Here is a 23,302-nt window from a genome sequence, read left to right as displayed (position 1 = left end):
GTCCATCAATTTCCAGGTAAAGGAAGCCAGTTTCCTCTGCCTGGATTCTCCTTCTGCTACCATTTTCTTATAGAAAACTCTTGGTTGTTATTCAAAACCCAACTGAACTCTTACTCCTAGGCAAGCTTTCTTTGAATATACCCCTAAGCAGAGGTAGCTATACTAGGTCCTAGATGCCAACAGAACGATGTCATTTTGAATTAATATTTATTTGTTTATACCATGATTACTCCTTCTTGAGTGCATGCCTGCTCAGTCACCTCTGACTCTTTGTGACCCCATGGACCGTAGCCCACCAGGCTCCTCTCCCATAGGATTTCCCAGGCAAGAATACTGGAGTGGGCTGCCATTTCCCTCTCCAGGGGATCTTTGTGACCCAAGGAGACATGGGTTCGATGCCTGGGAAATCCCACGGACAGAGGAGCCTGGCAGGCCACAGTCCAAGGGGTCGCCAAGTGTCAGCCATAACTTAGTGACTAAATAGCAACAGCAACCCACAAGAAAGCATACCTACTCTTTATATATAGGCAGACCTCAGAAATACTATAGTTTCAGTTTCAGACCACCAGAATAAAGCAAACATCACAATAAAGGAAGTCACACAAATTTTTGGTTTCCCAATGCATATAAATTATGTTTATACTATACTATAGTCTATTAAGTGTGCCATAGCATCATGTCTGAAAAACAATGTACATAAACTAGAAAAATACTTTATTGTTAAAAAAAATGCTAACTATGATCTGAGCCTGCAGTGAGCTGTAATCTTTTTGCTGGTAGAGGGTTTGAAATACTGTGCAAACTACCAACATGTGTCACAGAGACATGAAGTGAGCAAACACTTGGAAAAATGGTACCAATAGACTTGCTCAATATAGGGTGGCCACACACCTTCAGTTCATTAAAAAAACGCAGTATCTGCAAAGAGCAATAAAGCAAGAAAAATATAGCATCTTTGAAATTTCTATAATGTATTCAAATTTACAGTTTGAATAGTTTCTTAATTTATACAGCAATTTCCCTAGAAGTTGAGCATTCAATTTTTTGGCTTTCATACATAATACTATAATGAACATTTTTATTTTTGTTGGATTATAGCCTTAGGGGTAAACCCTGAGGGAGACTGGCTACAAGAAAGGAACACTGTAAGGTCTCTTGCTCTGGAGTGCCAAAATGTTTTTCAAAAAGGTAGTAATTACCAGAGCTACCTGAAACCAATATTTTTTACCTGTTGGTAAAAATCTCTGCTGTTTTTAATGGCACTGGATATCATAATTTAGAAAAACAGCTTTGTTGTATCAGTAGTGTTTACTTACATAAAATGGTGTCTCAAAATTGCTTAGATACATTTCCATGATTGCAAATAAGCATAGACACTTTTTGTTTTTTTGCATTTTGTTTACTATTTAGTTCCTTGTCAAAATTATATGTTTATATCTTTTTTTTCTATTCTTCTACTCAGGGGCTTAATTTTCTCACAAAGCTGAATGACATTTTCATTTACTATATTGGGAGCATTTCATCATACCCAAGAAAAGAGGACTTTCCCAGTCTGTGGCACCTTTCCACCTTTCCTTTACATTTGTAGTAAGTTCCCTACATTTGAACCTTCAAGTTGTGAACATTCAAGGATGTGAACATGCATACACATGTCCAAACACACGTTAGTTCATGTGTCTGGCATACTGTCAGGTGCCTGCATCCTCTACAAGCGGCTGTGTTTTCCCGTGCTTTGCTGTACAGTACTGTACAGGGTGCAGTAGAACAGTAGTACAGCAGTGTCTTTACTTCAAGCCCAGGCTGTCTGGAAGCAAGTGCCAAAGCAGCAATGATGTAGCTGCTACCACTAGGAAGCTCCAGCTGTTGTATTGCAGTATTGTACTTTCCAAGGTACTGTACTGTAAGATTAAAAATGTTTTATTTTTCTAAATGCATTACTTGTGTGAAAAGTACTATAAACCTATTACAGTACAGTACTACGCAGCCGAGTGTGTTAGTCGGATACCTAGGTAACTTTGTTGGACTAACAAACTTGACTTAGGAACGTGCTCTCAGAATAGAACTCCTTGGTATGTAGGGGACTTACTCTATATGGAAACTGCTTGTTTGGAATCACCTTTTCATTTATGGTTTTTTTCCTCTTTGATCTCAAAACAAAATCATTTCGTATTAACACTTTTATGAGTTCAAAATAGTTAACCCTTTCATACATTTGAAACTTTTAGGGTCATAAAGCGAGAATTAAGTTTTTCAAAATTGCTATTTCATGTTTCTGTATGTATTTATAATGAACTCCTCCCCATGAGCTGATTTTTAAAAAATACTTTATCAGCATGGATTCATATCTAGAACAACGACTACTTCTCAACATTCCAGGCTATTTCATTCATCAGTCGTATCTCATCCTCTACACAAGTAACATTCTAGTTTCGAATATTGTTTTAATAATGGTAAAGTTAGATGTCTCCTATCCCTGACTGCCCTCTCCATAATGTTCTGTGATCTTCTCACTGGCTTATTATTCCATGTGCATTTTGACTAGTTGCAAAAATAATCCTCAGGGTTTTGGTTTGTCTGTTTGTTTTTTGTTTAATTTTCAGTAACTGCCAATAAGTTGATATTAGTTTGGGACTAACACCTATTTAAAATAATATTGTGTCTTCTCCTGCAAGAAACATGGTATAGTTTGTATTAAATCCATATTATAAGTATATTGGTATTCTTTAGGCAATGAGTAAGGCCTTAATTTGAACTTGATATTTATTGATATTTCCACTAACGTTCACTAGTGGTCTTCTTAAGAAGTATATAATGGGTGTTTCCCATCAAGATTCAGAATTTCACAAATCACCTATTTCTGGTACTTATCAAAATTACAGGTAAGTACTTACTTAATATTCTAGCATCTAAAAGAGATGGTAGAGAAAAGCGCTATTTTTTTAAAAAAATCAAAGAAAAACTCCATTTTTCCTTTCTTTCTATCCATTCAGCCTCTCCATCCATTCTTCCAAGCACTGAATTCTTGAATAAGAATTTAATTTATAGAGAAAGGAATTAAAATTTTTAGCTATAAAAGTTGGGAGGTTGGTCTTGGTAATACACAATCTCAAAACTATGACTTTTTCCCAAAAGAGAAATAAACATTTCAGAATAAACTGTGAGAAGGAAAAGTGAGGAAGTTATCTGGAGAGACATGAAAATAATGCAAACCAGCAGAGCTATTGTACCCTTGGTGAGAATGTCTTCGTCTTTCTGAACAGATCACAAGCATCTCTAATGCCGAAGTGCATTCCTAGACCCGTTGCAATTCTCAGATACCCCGAAGTCAGGCGAGTACCTGAGAACATTCAGTATGTGCTGCTGAACTCAAATGGAACAGGTGCTGCTTGCCGTATCTAACTGATTATAGGAGATCAACAGGGAGAGGTCAGAAACTGAAATTATGAGATTATAAATTTCATGTTTACCTTCAAAACCAGAATTCAGAAGGTGCTCCCCCAGGTCACAGCCAAACACTCTTTCTTTCAAGATTCCACGCTGCTTCAGTTTCTGTTTTGTTGGACGAGACTTCATGAATGTGCGTAGAAAAGTAATGAGCTTGCCGTGCTTTTTAGATACTAAAAAACAATAACAAAGAGAAAATAACTTAGTTGTAGCAAGAGGAAATGAAGTGCAGATCTCAACAGAATAACTACAAAATAATCTACTATTATATTCTGTAGGAAATTTTCAGCAGAAGTTGAAGAAATAGTTGCTTTATAAATAAAAGCATGGTTTTGCATGTTCTTCTCACCAGCTTGTGGTCTTATTTGATGGAACTGTGTGCAAATTGAAGTATTATAATTCATGACTTTTAAGTTAAGCATGGTAAACCAGCCAACTTCCCAATGCTACTTAATATATTGCGTTTAGAGATCTCCATGATAAGTAAGATTTAACATGGTAGAAATTTAAGAAACTGCATTTCTAGTTAATTTCTAAAGTATTTTATTTAGTGTTAGAAATTTTCATGGCATTTATAATCTGGAAAATAAAACTTAAAAAAGAAACAACTCCTTCTTTCTCATTTTATAAAGAGGACAATCCCATTATGAAATAGCACACGATTATCAAACTAATGGCTATGTTAAGTACAAGACACATACACCCATAAAAAAGCATGAGATCTTTATTAAAATTCATCTATCACATAATACATCACCTTAAAGGCCTTTGTAGATCAAAGTAAGAGATAAGCAAATTATACACAGTAAGGTATTTCCACTGACTTATATATGTTAGAAAGACAACAGTGAAAGATCTGAAAGCAAACAAATCCTTAGAAAAATGATCTTTGCTGAGAAGTGCATCCTGCAGGGGAAATTACTCTGGAAGTCAACATACAACAAATTACCATAAACTCAGAGATTAGCTGCAGGATAGAAGACTAAGCCACATGGCCCCAATCCTCCCGCTCGGTCTGCAGATGATTACAGGTCTTACTGAACCCCACTCTAGTTTCTCGAGCGAACCCAAATCCTAAAGCCCATGAACTGATGAATCCTTCTGTGGGAATTCTGTGCACTGAGATTAACTTGTGGCGCAAATGGGCCACTAGATGGGTTACTTGGACCAGATTAAACATTTTCTTTACATTTTATGGGAAACACTACGTCCAGACTTAAGCATCTTTTCTGTGAGCTGTACAAAGGTGATCAACTGTAACTGGCTTACCCATAACTGAGAGGTTCCCTGGGACATGAGATTTTCAGTGCTAAAATCAGGAAAGTCCTGAGCAAACTGGGACAAGGTTGTCATCCTTGTCATACATGTCATGTTAATCACATACATGTCAATCTGTGTCATACATAAATTAAAGAGGAAATTTATTTTTTCTATACTGATCACTTAAAGTTTACCTAGAATCATCAGTATAATTTTGATGCCATCACTAACAATTTTGATGCCATGCTGTGTGACACTGGGCAAGTTATAGCCTCACTTGTATCTGAGATTCTTGCTACAAAATTAAATGATATGCTCTTATCTGCTAATGAGACATTTGTAGCACACTGGGGCAACTTAGAAGATGTCACACATATCATATTAGTGTATTAAAAGTTACTGAACTTGTATGAGTTTTATTCTCCCCCGTTTCTAGCAGATTGTTATGAATCTTTGTTCTTAAAGTGTGGCCATCATACCATTTCTGAACATTTTGTAACAGATTTTAGGATAATTTTTATAAGATTAACACATAAAAACAAGCAAATCTGCATTACAGTAATGTAACATTATATATTTGGAAGAATTTTAATTTCTATTATATTCAGTATTTCTACCTGGAAATAGGGCATGTCATGTTTCTAAAGTTTTAAATCTTGCAGCAAAGGTTTCTAATTCTCTTTATGAAAAGACACATTCCACATACTTCTTTTTATTTAATTATTATTTTTTTGTTTTTTAAATAAATTTATTTATTTTAGTTGGGGGCTAATTACTTTACTCCACATACTTCTTGTTAGGGATATTGTCAGTTATTTTACTTTTTTTGCTGCTTCTGTAGAATAACAGTTTTCTTTATTTATGGTAGTTACTAAAATGATAGGTATATTAGAAAATGATTTCTTTATGTATGGCTCAAATCTGATCATTTTCTAAAATCTCAACAGTTTAAGAAGGATTTTAGTTGATCCTTTCAGATTTCATGGATATGTAATTCTGTCAGAGCGAATACAGTGATTCCATTCTGTTTCTGAAAGGAATAATTTATGATTTCTTTTCTTTGATTTCTTTTCCAGATTTTAATAATTGGCCAGAACATATAAGATGCATGTTAAAAAGTATGCATTTGTATTTTGATGGTGAATTTGGTGAAAATATCTGTGACTCTGACAACTGCATACGATGTATATGAGAAAGAATTCTTTTAGTCTCAGATTTCCAGGAATGTTTCAAAGGGATGGAAACTGAATTTTAACTTGTATTCATTTAGCAACAAGCACATGAGTGCCTACCGCATCTCAGGAACTGTTCTCAGCCCTGAGAGTACGGCGAGGAACAGGTGAGGCCAGCTCCTTGCTGTTGGAGGTCACTGAGGAGAGGAGTACAAATAAATAATAATACCGATATTATTATTTTGTTATATTAATATACCGAACAAATAATAATACAGATACAGCTGGCATTTATTTTATGCTTAGTTACATGCCAGCAATTGTGTAAGAATTTATATTTATTAACCATTCGTTTCTCACAGGACCCTATAAGGAAAATACTACTATCACCCCCTTTTCAGAGGAAGAAACTCAGGCACAGAGTGCTTAGTAACATGTCTAAGGTCATGGAATCAGGATTAAAAATCAAGTGGTCTGTGTAAGATCTAATAAACACTTCCAAATATAAATGTTAATTTTTTCTTCACTTTATATTTCCTTCCCATTTCTTAGATAATAAAATGGCTAAAAGAAGTTTTCTTTTGGACACTGCACTGCCCCCACCCATTTTCGTATAACAAACTAGTAAGTGAAAGTGAAAGTGTTAGTCGCTCAGTTGTGTCCGATCTTTGCAACCCCACGGACTGTAGCCCACCAGGCTTCTCTGTCCATGGGCAAGAATACTGGAGTGGGTAGCTGCTCCCTTCTCCAGGGCATCTTCCTGACCCAGGGATCGAACCCAGGTCTCCCACATTGCAGGCGGCTTTTTACTAAAGCCCCACAGACTAGTAAACTAGTCAGTTATACTCCCTTTATAGGAACTAGAGTTTGGACTACTGTCAGAGAAACCAGGAGACTTCTGAGGAAGGTGCAGTTGGGGCTGGCTTTAGACAGGTAAGTGCTTATAAACCCACTTCAGCAGAGGAACCTGGAATGCAGTGGGGAATGTGTTAGGGTTAAAGGTCCACCAAATATTCTGGATTCGAGAAATGAAAATGATAACAATGACATTTTCACAGAAAAAATGCATAAAAAATAAAACACAAAACAAAAGCAAATCACACCACTGTCTGTTCAAATCCCCTGTAAATGTCAAAGTGTGAGTTGCTCAGTCGTGTCTGACTCTTTGTGACCCCATGGACTGTAGCCTACCAGGCTCCTGTCCATGGTATTCTCCGGGCAAGAATACTGGAGTGGGCTGCCATTCCCTCCTCCAGGGATGGAACCTGGGTCTCCTGCATTGCAGGCAGATTCTTCACCATCTGAGCCACCATTCCCTAGTCAAGAGTTAAAATGCAGCATGTACCACAAGGCTATCTTCTTCCATATCATTTAGACATGATTTCACACTTGCAGTCTTCTTTCAAGACTTGACACAAACCCAACCCAACCAGTCCTTCCAGTAGTTAAAAAGTTTTAGCAGTATTTATTTTAGTATCTCAAGGTAAAGCTTTATGATACTGACAATCAGCTCACAGGGGCTCAGGAAACCTTGACACAGAGAGGCGGGGCACCAGGTGTTTCGAACTACACAAGTATAGTATTTCTCCAGCAAATCCTAAGAAATCTTCTTTTCTTGTAATATTTCATTTAAATCAGAGTTCTCTAAATTGGGTCTCAGGAATCTTCTAGACCAATGTGAGAGAAGTCTGAACTTTAAGGAATTTTTCAGGAAATTAAAGGAAGATGCTTTGTGCCAGATAAGGGGCTCTGCATTAGGTTTATTTGCTTATATGACTCGAGTTCTAAGATTTGTAATGAGTTCAGATGGCCAAGCAGACCAAGTTAGAGGCGGGATGCATAATTCTGAGAGAGTGTCTCTGGCACTCATGCTGAGCAGGATGACTGCACTGTAGAGCATGTTACTTTTCAACCATATTTCAGCTTTGCTAAAATATTGTCTAGAACAATTTACCAATATAATGTTCCCAGAGGACATACATTTTTCACTCTTCATTTCTTTGTTCTATTTAGTTCTATCAGACATTTTCATTTTTGTTAATCTTATCAGTATGACATATTATTCCATTTTAAAGTGCATTTCTGTGCTTACTAATAAGGTTAGGCACTGTTCCATGTTCACTGGTCATTCAAGTCCTCATCAGTGAAATAACTGTTTACATTCTTGGACCATTTCACCATCTGGCTGTCTTTTTCTTACTGATGGGCAAGAGATCTTTATATAATCTGGAAAGGAGTCCCTTGTCAGTTACTTTTGTCACAAACATGTTTCCCAGTCTTTGGCTTGTACTGTATAAATTTCTAATCATGTCTTTATGTACGGTTTCTATGTTTGAAGATATCTTTCCTTATCTGAGGTCATAAACATATGGTCCTATTTCTTTTAAACCTTTTATTTCCTAAACTTTTTTACTTTTTAAAGGTTTTTAAACTGATTTTAGGAGAAGGCAATAGCACCCCACTCCAGTACTCTTGCCTGGAAAATCCCATGGACGGAGGAGCCTGGTAGGCTACAGTCCATGGGGTCGCTAAGAGTCGGACACGACTGAGCGATTTCACTTTCACTTTTCCCTTTCATGCACTGGAGAAGGAAATGGCAACTCACTCCAGTATCCTTGCCTGGAGAATCCCAGGGACGGCGGAGCCTGGTGGGCTGCCGTCTATGGGGTCGCACAGAGTCGGACACGACTGAAGCGACTTAGCAGCAGCAGCAGCAAACTGATTTTAAACGTTTTTGTATGTTTAGGACAATATATAAGCACACTACCTTTTTCTTTACACAATCATGTCATCACTTTTATTGGACAGTCCTTTCTCCACTGATGTGTAAGGTTAATTCTTATATGAAAAATGTGTATAGTGTGAGGGGTCTGTTCTGAGTTTTCTCAATTCTATCAGTCTCTCATTTCATCAATTCCTCACTTTCTTGATTTTTAGCATTTTACAGGTCTTGATACCTGGAAAAATGAGTCCCTCCACTTTTTCTTATTCTTCAAAATTGGCTTTATATTTTTAGCCCTTTACTCTTTCATATAAATTTTAGAATCTGCTTCTCTAATTATAGGTGGAAAAAAACACTTTGAGGAATTTGATTGAAGCTGCATTGAATTACAGATTATTTTTGAGGAAAACTGACTTATTTTCAATATTGAGTCTTCTTGTCCATGAACTCAGTATATCTCTCCACTTAAGATTCTTTTATGCCCTTCAGTAAATTATTCTAATCTTTCTCCATAAAGGTCTTACTTATTTTTGTTATAGCCATTCTTCAGAACTTTATGATTTTCATTGTTATTGTAAATGGCACTACTTGTAAATGATGTCTGTGTGCATGCATGCTAAATTGCCTCAGTCATGTCAAACTCTTTGCAACCCCATGGACTAGCCTGCCAGGCTCCTTCTGTCCATGGGATTCTCCAGGCAAGAATACTGGAGTGGGTTGCCATGCCCTTCTCCAGGGGATCAAACCCGCATCGCTTAAGTCTCCTGCATTGGTAGGTGGGTTCTTTACCACTAGTGCCACCTGGGAAATGCAAAAAAGAAAAAAAAAAATCTAATAACTGATTCCTGGACAAGATAGTTGGATGGCATCACTGACCCAATGGACGTGAGTTTGAGCACACTCCGGGAGATGGAAGGACAGGGAAGCCTGGTGTGCTGCAGTCCATGGAGTCACAAAGAGTCAAACACAACTGAGTGACTGAATAACAACAACGACAATACAGAAACACACGTATCATGGTGTGTCAGATTACTAGCGTTCCAATCACGCCTTTGCAGCTTCCAGCTGTATGATCGTGGACAAGGTACCCAATTCTCAGACCTTCATTTTCATCTTCTATGAAAACGTTAAAAATAGTAACTACCTAACAGGATTGTTGTGAGAATTAAATATAAAGTACTATTTTTTTTCTGCTGAACAGGAAAAAAACTTAATAAATTTAGGTGCTGCTGTTGTCATTGTATTAATTTATCTTTCATTCAGCAATTGTGCTCAACTTTGCTATTACTTCTAATAATTTGACAGGAGATTCTTCTGGATTTGTAGACAATCAACTGTAAGCAACACAGATTTATTTCTTCCTTCCCATTTCTTTTTGTCTAATTTTACCAAACCTTGAATAAATGATGATCTTGTTCTTGATCTAAATAGAGTGCTTATGTCCATTAAGCATTAAGAATAAAATTTTCTTGGGTTTTTGGATAGAAACCTTAAACAGATTTTTTTAAAACTCCCTATTCTTGATTGCCAAAATACACAAAATGAACAAGTGCTGACTTTTATCAAATGATTTCTCTGTATCTATGAAGATAATCAATTAGTTTGCCTTGTTTAATTTTTAAGTTTTGACTGTGACAACCATCTTGCTTGTGTTAAGCGGCTTCAGTCATGTCAGACTCTTTTTGACCCCTATGGACTATAGTCCGCCAGGTTCCTCTGTCCACAGGATTCTCCAGGCAAGAATACTGGAGTGGGTTGTCATGCCCTCCTCCAGGGGATCTTTCCAACCCAGGGATTGAACCCGAGGTTCCTGCCACATCTCCTGCATTGAAGGCAGACTCTTTATCACTGAGCCACTGGGGACAACCATAGGTACGTTTAAAGTTTTGCTTTCATACTCGTGGGATAAACCTCCTGTGCTCCTGCTTGCCCTGTATCTGTTGCAGGGATGTAAATGAGTACACCAGACTGGAGAGGCAAGTGGCAACTTAAAAAACTAAAGCCTTAAGCCAAGGCAAAATTCTCATTAGAATTCTCATTAGATTCTTATTAGAAATCGTAATAAACATAAGAATCCTGTAAACATATCATCAGTGCCTTTCAATAAAAAACTCAAACATAAAAGAGTTCTATAGGGTACAAGTGTACATAAAGAATTCTAAAAACAGAAAAACTGTAAGAGGTTGCTGATGTCTTACATAGAAGTAAAGAAACATGCCCTGTCTTTCTAGTTGACAGTCTTAAATAGCTGAGGTGAACTATGCTACTTAGTATTTTCAAATTTATTAAAAGGGATATTGGGAAGAGTTGTCAAAATCAACTTATTTTTAGCACACACTGTCGTATGTCCTGAAAGGATCTGTGGGCAACTCAGAAACATAACTTTTGAACCAGTTAAGTCAGCATTCATGCTGAAAAAAAATATGACATAATTCTTACTTAGTTTATAGCTTTGAGTATATCAATTAAGGGGATGACAGAGGATGAGATGGTTAGATGGCATCACCGACTCAATGGACATGAGTTTAGGTAAACTCTGAGAGTTGGTGATGGACAGGGGGCCTGGGGTGCTGCAGTTCATGAGGTTGCAAAGAGTCAGACATGACTGAGCAACTGAACTGAACTGATATCAGTTAAATTAATTTTACACTAAACAAAAAAAGTTTTTATTTGAAAATATTTTCAAATATTTTTATTTGAAAATAAATGGACTTGGAAATTAAACTGATTCACTAGAGTAATAATTTGACAAACTTTTAAAGAGAAAATTCTGGATGAGCTAGATTATATGTGACTCAAATATTAAATAAACTGAACTAAAAAAAAACAACTTTTTTTCCAGTAATTGAGGTATAGAACGTCTTCTAACTTTTCTTTTTTCATAATATAGAAGAGCTTTAATATAAATAAAGTGAAGAGATGAATAATAATATAAAAGAACTTCTTTAATCCAATGACTGAAAATACACGTGAATAATTCTGTTGTTGTATCTTTTTAAGTCTTACAGAAAACACCCTCTGAATTAAAAAGTTTCTTGCAAACACTCAAAGTAGGTTTTCATTTGATGGAATAAGTACGCATCTAAGAAATTCTGTCACTGACTCTACTTTTATCTCTGTACATCTTCTGGTCTTGTTAGACCTGCCTTCTCACTGGCCTGTTCCTAGTCCTACAAAGGCAAGAGGAAGAAAAAGACAAACTGAATCCTAAACCTAATCTCCAATGAAACCTGAAGGAAAACCTAGAAATCAGAGCAATATCGTAACATTATAGAATAGTTAACATGTATTGAGGGTCCACTATGCTTCAGTGCTTTACATGGGCTAATTTAAATTCAGTTTCAGCTAGCCTCACACTCTAAATGATTTTTTTTTTTTTCTAAATGATTTAAATTCAAATACAAACCAGTATCTGATCATTCAAATTTTCTGTCAGATGAAGTATACTAAATAAAATCTAATTCATCTCCCATTACATTCAAAATAATAACTTAAATATAATAAGGTTATCAGAATAATGATACTTCATACCTTTTCTTTATATACCTTTATACCTTTCCTGTATCCAGCTCTAATTATTAGGATGACCTAATCTCATAATTCAATTCCTTTTCTTTAGTTTATTTGGTGCTATTCTACAATATCTAAATATATAGCTTTTGTACGTGGTAAAAATATTCAGCAAGGATAAAATGTTAGCAATCCTACTTGAAGATTTAGAAACCATACTAAACCAATAGCTCAGAAACTGAAAGCTTTTAGGTCTTTCTAATAATAAAACAAGGACTTCCCTGGTGGCTCAGACAGTAAAGCATCTGCCTACAATGTGGGAGACCAGGGTTTGATCCCTGGGTAGTGAAGATCCTCTGGAGAAGGAAATGGCAACCCACTCCAGCACTCTTACCTGGAAAATCCCGTGGATGGAGGAGCCTGATAGGCTACAGTCCATGGGGTCACAAAGAGTCGGACGCGACTAAACTTTCAACTTTTAATAATAAAACGGTCCAATGAAGGCTGCCCATCAAAACATGCCTATTATTGGGCAGGCAAGAGCAAGTGGAAGCATACTGGACCAGGAATCCAGAAATGTAGTTTAAGTCCTGATTTGGCCAGTAAGTTGCTGCAAACTTTCAGACAAGGTAATTTGTTAGTTTAGATCTCACTTTAATAATACGAAGCATGATAAGTTTAACTACGCAATTTATGAATTCTAGATTTCAATGGAAATACTTGAGGAATTGAGAAACACTCTGAGAAAGTATAAAGTTAGAAAAGCAGAGAAAGCTCTGGAGTCTTTGGGAAATGTCTTTGCTTTAGGAAAACTTATCAGGAGGAAAAAAGGACATAATTTAAAATTCCACTGGACAGCTGTATAACAAAATACATTCAGCTTTCTAAATTATCTTGGGAAAGGCTGCTATAAAAATTTAAAATAGAAAGACCATTGTTAAATGTTATTATTTCAAGCACAGCATATCAAGTTTAGTTTTTTTAAGTTAAATTGCTTTAATTATTCTATTTTTCTCCATGAAAATTTAGAAATAAGGAGTCCTCATGTACATCATTTATACAACATGCTTATAACTATTTCCAGAACTTGAAGCACAGCATACTATCTTTAATTGTTAAAAACATTCACAGTTGGTGATCATGCCATATGATACACTGTTTCTCTGATCTGTTAGCAAGTCCCTGGTGAGCACTACAATGGCCATTTGTAATACTGTTTTTACTAGAAAAAGTGCCATACATTTTATAAAGATTAATTTTTGAACTAGGTTTCAGGAATTCACTATAGTAAGAGAAAAAAAGGTGAGTATTTTCTATACATCCTGAATTTCTGGAAACTTATATTCTATCAGGTTGATATTTAAAACGTAAAATATTTGCTGTCTTTCTAGGAACTACTGAGTTTCCTGCTAGTTTTTAAAGCAAGAATAAAGCAATTTCAGCCTTGGGATTCACTGGCCCCCACCCATCCCAAAGTATATGCCCAAGAAAATATGTAGATAAATTTGAGTATTAAATCTTAACATACTGTTGAAGTTATTATGGAATAATAAAGTACAGAATCATAAACAATTTTGGAAGTAAGAGAAAAAACACAGTTCTCAGACTGATGTGTGTGACAGCTGCTGGGGTAACATCGGGGACCAGCCCAGGCCAGGGATGAGGTTCTGGAATGTGGCCACTGGAAGGGTTCTGGCATCTGTACATCCCAACCTCAAAGGAGGAAACCAGGTATTTGAGAAATGTCCTGTACATGCAATACTGAATATAAAATAGCTCTGACAGTAATGGCTCTTGTTTGAAAACCTGGAAAGCTACTAATAGGGGTTTCCAGGTGGTACCATGGTAAAGAACCTGTCTGCCAATGCAGGAGACACAAGAGATCCCTGGGTCAGGAAGAACCTCTGGAGGAGGAAATGGCAGTCCACTCCAGTATTCTTGCCTGGAGAATTCCATGGACAGAGGAGCCTGGCAGGCTATAGTCCCCAGGGTCGCAAAGAGTCGGACACAACTGAGCAACTGAGCATGCGTGCACACAGAGTGAGCGGAAGCTACTAACAATTACATAAGTCAAATAGGTTTCCATTCACTCATAGCAGAGAAGAGGAGGCATTTCAAAAGGCATGACAGACAGGAGTGCAAATGGATGCAACTAATAGATCTAGAAAATAAATCTGTAGTAAATTTCAGAGAAGAGCTGTTCAGACACAGAGGAGATAACAACAGTTCATTACGAAAAAGAGAAGCAGAAAACTGGCAAACAAACTGCTTCTTCTGAATATCCAACACAACTCTTACATGGAACAGCATGCCTGTGTTCCACTAAAATACTTGGGTGTTTGAATAAAAATATCTCTTTCTCAGAGTTAAGAATGAAACCAAAGCAACTTCATACTGCTGCTCTTCCCAGGGCAGGACATAAACGGTGACAGATAAACCACAAAGGGCATGCTATGATAAGAGCTTCAAAAATCACCGCTTCCTTGGGAAAAATGGGCATCAGGGTATGATTAGGACAGTCTTATTATTTACATCATACGGTTACTTTTCTAGGGCTTACAAATTTTAGTAACAAACATGAAAGAAGGCTCAAATTTAGCTTATGTGATTTTAGGGTAATATAAGTAAATTTTACATTTTTCTTGCTAAAACTGGTCCTGACTTTTATTTTTAAATTTTAAATTACAAATTAAAACAATAAATGCGGTTGGTTTTGTTCCTCAACTCTGTACAAAAACAAAGTAAAAATTTTTTTTATCTTGGTGGCTTTACCACCTCAGTTATTATATAAAAGACTCTTGACTAATTTCATTTCTAAATACAGAACAAAAAGATTTGCATTTTAGCAGAGGAAGAGTGGGAGGAAACATGAGGTGGATATAAATTCCTGACACTAAAGGATTCTAATACTAGAATGGGTTATAATAAAAAAGACTGTAGAAGTATCTCTGCTGAGGATTTTTAAATAACCTGGGCTCTCATTTTTCCAAGGTGAACTAGTACTATTTGACATGATGCTTAAAAGCTAGTACGATTTTAAGAGAACACTGATTTATATATCTGTCTTATAAAAATTAAACTGGAATAAGCACAGATTCTTAGGAATTCAGTAACATCAAAAGTAAGAGAACTATAAAGAAACTAAATGGCAAGGAACTCTAAGAAAAGGGGGACATACGCAAAGCTGATTTATTTTGCTGTACAGTAGAAACTAACACAACACTGTAAAGCAACGATGCTCCAATAAAATTAATTTAAGTTACATTGCTGAAGTTCTAGAAATATGAACATGTTGAACCTTAATCATAACAGTGTGAAAATTGTTTTCTTGAAATTATTTTTTTTATTAGATTACAATGTAATCATATTCACTTCGATGTCAAAAAACCCTGTGCACTTTATTAAGCTATGAAGTTTGATGTGGAACACTAATATTATGGGGTGGGTTTTGTTTGTGTAGATTACTTCCCCCTTCCCTTCCCAACCTTTCCTCTGCAGGAGCTGGAGCAGAAACATCCCATAACTGAAGAAGACAGAACAGATAAGGAGAACTCTAAAGGCAGATGCCTTAGAAGCCTGCTCTACAGAAGATCTCACCTTTGGCCTGGGAAATAAGAACTTGGACTTTGGAGTCAGACAGACCTGAGGGCTGGAATCCACTCTCTAATCACTTCCCACATGCAAGGTCTTGAGCAAATGACCTTATTTAAGTCCAGTTCCCTCAAACACACAGTGAAATGGCAATAACAACATCTATCACTCAGGGTCGGAGAAGGCAATGGCAACCCACTTCAGTACTCTTGCCTGGAAAATCCCATGGATGGAGGAGCCTGGTAGGCTGCAGTCCCTGGGGTTGCTGCAAGTCAGACACGACTGAGCAGCTTCGCTTTCACTTTTCACTTTCATGCATTGGAGAAGGAAATGGCAACCCACTCCAGTGTTCTTGCCTGGAGAATCCCAGGGACGGGGGAGCCTGATGGGCTGCAGTCTATGGGGTCACACAGAGTCAGACATGACTGAAGCGACTTAGCAGCAGCAGCAGCATCACTCAGGATTACTACAATGCTGATATGAAATTACAAATGCCAACCATTTAACTCTGCATGTGTCAATAAACAGGAGTTGTTTCACCACTGCAATTTCTCTGAACACCTGTAGAATCCTCTGAGGTACAGGGCTAACCAGAACCTGAGTCGGCTTTATAAACCAGGTTTGATAATATCTAGTCTTACCTCCTAAATTCAGGGCTGAGGTCACTAAGGAAAGGCACACATAAACACAGGGTCACTTTCTAGTTTCTGCCCGTATAATTGTCTTATGTGCAAACTTAACCTAAGAAACTTTAGATTTCTGCTCTCTCATCTTAAATATCATATAGTACTACATAATATGCTAAAAAAGCAGTTACAGTTGCAAACCATTATCATATGAGCAACTGGTGCTTCTTTAAAAGTTGACAGTGAAAAGGAGCTCTAAATTCTGAGCTTTCTCCATTTGTTGTTTTGAAAAGCAAAATATCAATATTATTTAAACAGTAGTAGAAAAGAAAAATGTTCAACTTCTTAACAGGGCTAATCTCTGATTCAGAGAAAACTGTGGTCTCCATGTTATCTTAATGAAAACTATTTATAACCAAGATCTGAAGAAGCACCATATAAATATGGAGTACTACCCTGATGGTAAGAAAGTCTGTGCAAAAGGGAAAAAAGAATTAATGCAAATATATCATGAATAGAGATAGCTATCCTTACTAATGCCAATGAGGAAAAAAAAAAAATACCTGAAGATAAAAGGGCAGAAGGATTACTTCCTTGTGCTAATTTGAACAATCTATACAGACTACCCAAATTCTTTACAGTAAATCAGTGCTGTCTATTTTCTATTTGTCAATAACTGAGATGTTATTCACCCAGCAGAAAAAAAATTTAAATATGATATATATTTGCTGCTTATGAAACAGATATGTTCTTTTAACATGCAAACTTTTGTACATTAACCTGAGGTCTGGAAAGCATTAAGAAATAAGCTGATCTGAAATTTTAAAATAAGTATTTCCTGAACCTAGGAAAGTAAGAGATAATACCTACATAGTAAAATCTACTTCAACAAATGATCACCTCTCTACAACCATGCCAAAGGTTAAAGCTCAGTTATTCCATTTGTGGATAGTTAAATAATTAGCCAGTCACCTAAAAGCAGCCAAGGAAATATGTGCCTAAATGCAATATAAAAAATAGTCTCAGTGAAATATTTGTCAAGCACTTGAATAACTGACTGAGATGTCCTTACCTCTCGCTGTGGCACAGGTTTTAGGATCAATAATTAAAATTATTCCAAATGGCTGCACTTGGCAGTAGGCTCGACAGGACTCCGCGGCTCTGCATTCCGTGCAGAATGAATGACAATCACACCGACTCAGACTTATCCACCACCACGGGGTGACTCCCAGTCAGAACTAGCCAGCACGCTGAGGTTCCAGCTCTGCTCCCAGCAGTTTCCTTGGCCCCGGTTTCTTGTCTTTAGTCAAGCAGAGTGGTTTGTGTGCATGGGAGAGCTCTGCCTGCAGGAGCTTAATCCTCTCTGCATGTCCTGCTTTCCAACACAGCAGAGCCACCCCAGCCCAGCCACACTTGCAGAACAGGCTTCGCCAGGATAACTCCACCCACCCACTTCACACAGGTACATATCTTCTGCTCAGAAAACACTAGGACTAAACTGATACTTAATTAAGACTTTAACTTTTTAAAAAGTCACTGACTATTCAGTTGTTTATATTTGCTATCCATATGGGAGACAGTGTATCCTATAAAAATGATGGTATTTACACCCAATTAAAATTAAAAAAAAAAAACAAAAACCAAACCTGATCTAGCAGGAAGTACTGTCTACAAAAGGCTGAATCATTAAACTGGCAGCGACAGGCTGGGAGAACATAACTGAATATCTTTGCTGATAATGAGTCGTGATTGTTTTCTACTCAGACAAAAAAAATCATCAATGTATACTGCCTTTGCATGAAAAACTCTGAGACTGGAATGTACAATTTTTTAATATGCAAACGAAAAGTTTTAAAACCTGAAAAGTTTTTTTCAGACTTAAAATATAAGAATTGCACATGATCAACTTCAATACAAAAAAAAGTCCAGAATTAAATGTTTCTGATTATGACCTCCTCCTTTATGCACTGCCAAGTGTTAAAATTGTAGCTCTACTTATATAAATATTGAAAAGATTCAATATTTATACTAAACAGCAGTACTGCACTATTAACCTGAATAGATTTGAAAAAATAAATGAATTAGAGGATATTAAAATATTAACATTAAATTAGTATTTTCTGTTATAAATGACTTTTCACCAATACCAATATAAATCCATGTTCAGACACTTGTTTCTAGTAAACAAAATGATGTTTCACTTGCCAGAAAGATTCTAAATAATTCATAGATAATCTTCATTATAACACTATGAAGTTGATTAGAACACTATTTCCATCTTAGAGAAGAGGAAGCCAAGGTCACACAAGTAGGAATCGCTGAATTCAAGATGCCTGGGGAGTCTTTATCACATACTGTATCCATTCCTTCCTCTCTGGTCGCAGTTCTGAATAAAGGAGTGTTGATAAATGGTAGGCCACAATAAGAAAAACAATGAATTGATGTGATTTCACAACATGAGAGACCACGGAGAAATTCAGGGCACGACGGGAACAAAACACGTGGATTTTTTTTTACCATTGAAACAGCTGCGGACTTATGGATTTTGATGAATAGGAAATGAGGCTCCCAAGAGTTTATTCCTGGTGGAAGAGGCACAGCCACCCCTCCTCGCCCCCCTCCCTTCCTCAGCACTGAGACACAAGGGCAGGGGGCCCAACAGAAAGAGGAAGGGGAGAGGGAAGAAAGGGGCAGGGGGAAGGGGAGCCCATGCCATAGAAAAGTCATCTGGGGGACACTCAGTGCAACTCAGGAGCCCGTCATGTTCCCCAACATACGTGCACAGAGGGGATGAATAAATTCGGCGGTAGCTCACCTGAGTGCAGGAGAATGACAAAATAACCCTCACCTGAAACTCCAAGGCTGCACTTTCTGCCATGTAAAAATACAGGTAAGAATATGCGTGTGTGTAAACCTCGGTGAAAGTGGACTGAAGTCTGTAATCTGGTTTACTGCATGGTGACAATGTCGTTTCCTGGTTTTGATGATGTATAGTATAGTTATGTGAGGTGTGACAACTGGGAGAAGTTGGGCTTTGAATATATGGGACCTCTCTGTACTATTTTGGTAACTTCGTCTGAGACTATAGTTATTCCAAAATACAAAGTTTAAACCGTGGCTCACCAAAAAGCATCATGCTCTGTCTTTCAATGACTGCTGACGGCACAGGAGAGGTCACCTGTTATTTTCCTTTTGCATTTTACAAAATGGAGGTTATCCTGTGAGGAACTAAGATGGGGCTGTGTGGCTAGTGGGAAAAACAAGAGAATTCACTGGGAAGGCAAAGGCTCCTTTCTAGGCATTCTATCAGGAGGGTCGCTGTCGAAGGAGTGAGATGTGATCTGATTCTGGATACGTTTTTGGCCATGAAACTGGTAGAATTTACAGATAAACTGTCAAGGGTTTGAATAATTTGGGTAATTTTTATGATAGAATTTTCTCTGCTCAAAACCTTCTCACGTCTTTCCATACAGCTTTAAGCCAAAGTCCAAATCCACACAGTGGCACCCAAGCCCCAAGTAGAATCTGATGCCCTTCCACCCTCCAGACCTCACCCACGTCTTCACTCACTGTTCCAGTCAAACTGGCCTTCCTGCTGAGTCTTTAACAAGCCAGGACACATGCTGCTCAGTGTCCCTTGCAGTTTCCTCTCTGGGAAGCTCCTCCCACAATAAGTGCTTATCTCTACTCCTCATCTCCTTCAGGTCTTTGCTCCCAAAGTTACCTTCTAATGGGGCTTCCCTGATAGCTCAGTTGGTAAAGAATCCACCTGCAATGCAGGAGACCCCAGTCCAATTCCTTGGTTAAGAAGATCCCCTGGAGAAGGGATAGGCTAACCACTCCAGTATTCTTCGGTCTCCCCTTGTGGCTCAGCTGGTAAAGAATCCACCTGCAATGTGGGAGACCTGGCTTTGATCCCTGGGTTGGGAAGATCCCCTGGAGAAAGGAAAGGCTCCAGTATTCTGGCCTGGAGAATTCCAGGGACTATCCATGGGGTCACAAAGAACAACTGAGCGACTTTCACTTTCACATTACTTTCTAATGAACCCCTCCCTGACCACTCCACTCTCCTCCTCTGAAATTACAGCCCCACAGGAACCACATCCCAGTACTTTCTAACCTCACTTCTAGGCTTCATCTTTCTCCACAGCACTTACCTACCTTAGTGTATGTTTAATGCGTTTGCCTTTTTCTTTCCCTCTCATCAACTTGAATACAAATGGAAAAATGACAATATTTTTGTTTGTTGTGTCCACTATTTTAGCCCTAGTACTTGGTATGCACTCAGTAAACGTTTGATTACTGAATGAATGAATACTGGAAATGATCAGAAATGGAAAAGTTGCTTTATATATGGCAAGGATTAGATTGAACCTACCCCAAGCACTGGCTAAGGCCTAAATGGGAGTTTCGGAAACATCTTTGATACTAGTAGTAGAAATTATTCTTATTCATAATTATTGATCAACTGTTTTAAAACAAATGCTATGTATAAAGGATGCAAATTAATATACAATAGAATATCTATCCAGAAGCAAATCTAGATGAAGAAAAAAGACACGCAAAAAGTGAAGTATAAAATTCAAAATAAGCTAACTTATTACCAAACTCTGTTTCCAAATGAGTGACACAAGGAACAGCTACTGTAGGCTGTAGTCCTTTGTTACTCAAAACATAGTCTTAGGACCAGTATTATGGAATTACCTGGGAACTTCTTAGCCATACAGAACATCAGGCCCCACCCTAGTGAATCATGATCTACAGTTTTTAACTCTCTCTCTCAGGCAGACTGAATGTACATTCAAGTTTGTGAAGCAGTGGCCCAAGGAGCCTCCGTGAAGAACAGAGTAAGTCATTTCACGCAGAAGAAAGACCACAGGCATAGAAGCGGGGGAACCCAAAGTACAACCAAGCAGAGAATAAGGAAACATATTATTGATGCTGAGTAGAGATGAGAAACGGGAAAAACTGGTTACAAACATAAATGTTCCAGTATTTTATGGAGCATCTTAAATTCCAGGCTAAAGGTTTAGTATGTAATTCTGGCACAAAGGGAAATCACTGAGGTTTTCTGAAGTTAGGGATTACATGTTATAAAGGTTGCATTCTAAAGTTTTACTTTAGTAGTAAATATTACGATAGACTAATTCCATAGGCATTAATTGTGCATCCGCTGTGCACATACCCTGTGGGGGAAACAAGGATGAATGAGACACATTTGTCACCAGTGAGGAGATGGCAACTTAGTGAGCAAGGGAAACGGCTGCTATTAGATCTGACATGGGGGCAAACAGGACACAGGCCCGGGGATAATGGTCAGGGAGAGATGGGCCAGGGAGAGCCGGTCAGTGGAGCTTTCATGCACAAGAAGATTATGGTCTGAGTCTAAATACAAGGAAAATTTCAAATCGGGGGGAGTGGGAAGAAGGGCATTTTGACTGTAGGGGCAGCAGGAGCAGAGGGACAGCTACATGATCACATGGTGTGTTCTGAGGACACAAAAGCAGAACCCAGCGAGCACAGGGAGAAAGAGCAGAACCAGAGAACAGAGGAGAAGGATGGCTGAAAATGACACAGCAGAGTCTGGAGGTACATTTTATGTGCAGTGAGGAGCAATCGAAAGATATTTTTTTAATTAGAGAAGGCTCAGAAAGAAGGATGGTTGAAACAAAACTAGCAAATGAAGTAGGTTCTGATAAGCACTCATCTTCATTTCCCCTTTAACACATCTTTTGCCCTAATTACTGTTCTGTTCATTTACAGAAATTCAGTTTTATTTTCTCCTGTTGTAATAAAACCAAAAGATATTAAATAAATATTTGTTTGGGGAGAGGAAACAATAAACTTTACCTCTATTCAGTGTTCTCTGGTGGGAAAACTCTGGTTTTCGAGTTTAACAATTGCAAATGAGTTTAATTCATCTGGTGCAAGGCCAGGGCTACTACCTGTGGGCAGTGATTACCAGGAGAGGTCAGAAGACTTCTCAAGGCCAGCTGTGAAACCTCGGGCACATCATAGAAGTCTGAGTTGCTCTACTAGTTAAAAAGAGGTGTGTGGGGAACAGAAATACATTCTGCATACTTTGTATCCTGCAAGGCTGTATTGAGATTCAAGGTCCAATTTAATAAAAATACAGTATTCGAAAAGTCTAAGGCAACTACAAATATGTGGTGTTTTGAATTCTCTGTTTTTCCCTGAGAGTGAGAAAAGTATTATCTTGATGTATCTATATATTTAGAGAGAAAAATACCTGGGCATTCTAGCATTTTGGAACTCCTTTAAATCTTACAGCAATGCCTCCTAGGGCACTGATTTTAATATCTGATTCTTGAGACATTTGTGCCTCCGGAGTGATAAAGTAAGCATGTGTTCAATGGGAAGAATATTTAATACAATGTTGCACGTGGGGTGAAGTAAAAACCAGAACCTTTTCACTTGCTATAGAGTGTTGCCTCATGCTAAAGTGAAACGTGAGGAAGCATGGTTACAGAAGAGCGAAGTGCTGCACACTCAAAGAAAGAAAACAAACAATCCAGAAGCAAACAAATGAACATAAAGGAAAAAAACTATAATTAGGCAAAATTGCAAATAAAATAACAACAACAAAAACAAGATTCTGAAGCGCCAGTTTTCTAAAAGAATACAAGGACTTTTTAATTTCAAAATTACAAATTCAGGCTGTTGCTTTATAAGCTACTTCTTAAATGAATGCAGGGATTCCATTAGCATTACATTTGATCACTGTCTTTCTCCAAAATGAAAACCTCAGCTCCTTCCATGTCTGCTAACAAAAAAAATTTATGATGCAAACTCTATTCAAGTGACCATCCAAAGAATCTGCCTTCCACACCATGGGCCCATGAAAACAACTATAATTTTTTTGTTTCAGGTATATTGTGAAATATTTACAAATTAATTTATACCAACAAATGACACATCAAATAAATTATCTACAAACTAAATAGACCTAATTTTAG

The 23,302-nt window shown here is 37.5% G+C and overlaps 1 protein-coding gene across 12 annotated transcripts in view; it reads right to left on the bottom strand.

The window, feature by feature from the left end:
• ARHGAP32 (Rho GTPase activating protein 32) overlaps positions 1–23,302 on the bottom strand; it is a 189,903-nt gene that overhangs the window by 20,397 nt on the left and 146,204 nt on the right. For 9 of the 12 annotated variants that reach the window (XM_081536550.1, XM_081536548.1, XM_081536553.1 and 6 more), the window contains one exon: positions 3,468–3,617. In XM_081536550.1, coding sequence (XP_081392676.1) covers positions 3,468–3,617 — 150 coding nt within the window. Of the gene's footprint in view, positions 1–3,467; positions 3,618–17,397; positions 18,022–23,302 lie in introns of those variants that run through there. The other 3 variants (XM_081536556.1, XM_081536554.1, XM_081536555.1) reach the window with 1 other exon arrangement.

Source organism: Giraffa tippelskirchi, chromosome 10 (genome assembly GCF_054371585.1).
Source record: "Giraffa tippelskirchi isolate mGirTip1 chromosome 10, T2T-mGirTip1v1.2.pri, whole genome shotgun sequence".
NCBI lineage: Eukaryota > Metazoa > Chordata > Mammalia > Artiodactyla > Giraffidae > Giraffa > Giraffa tippelskirchi.
The sequence above is the reverse complement of the archived record's forward strand: the minus strand, read 5'-3'. Positions and strand labels throughout refer to the sequence as shown.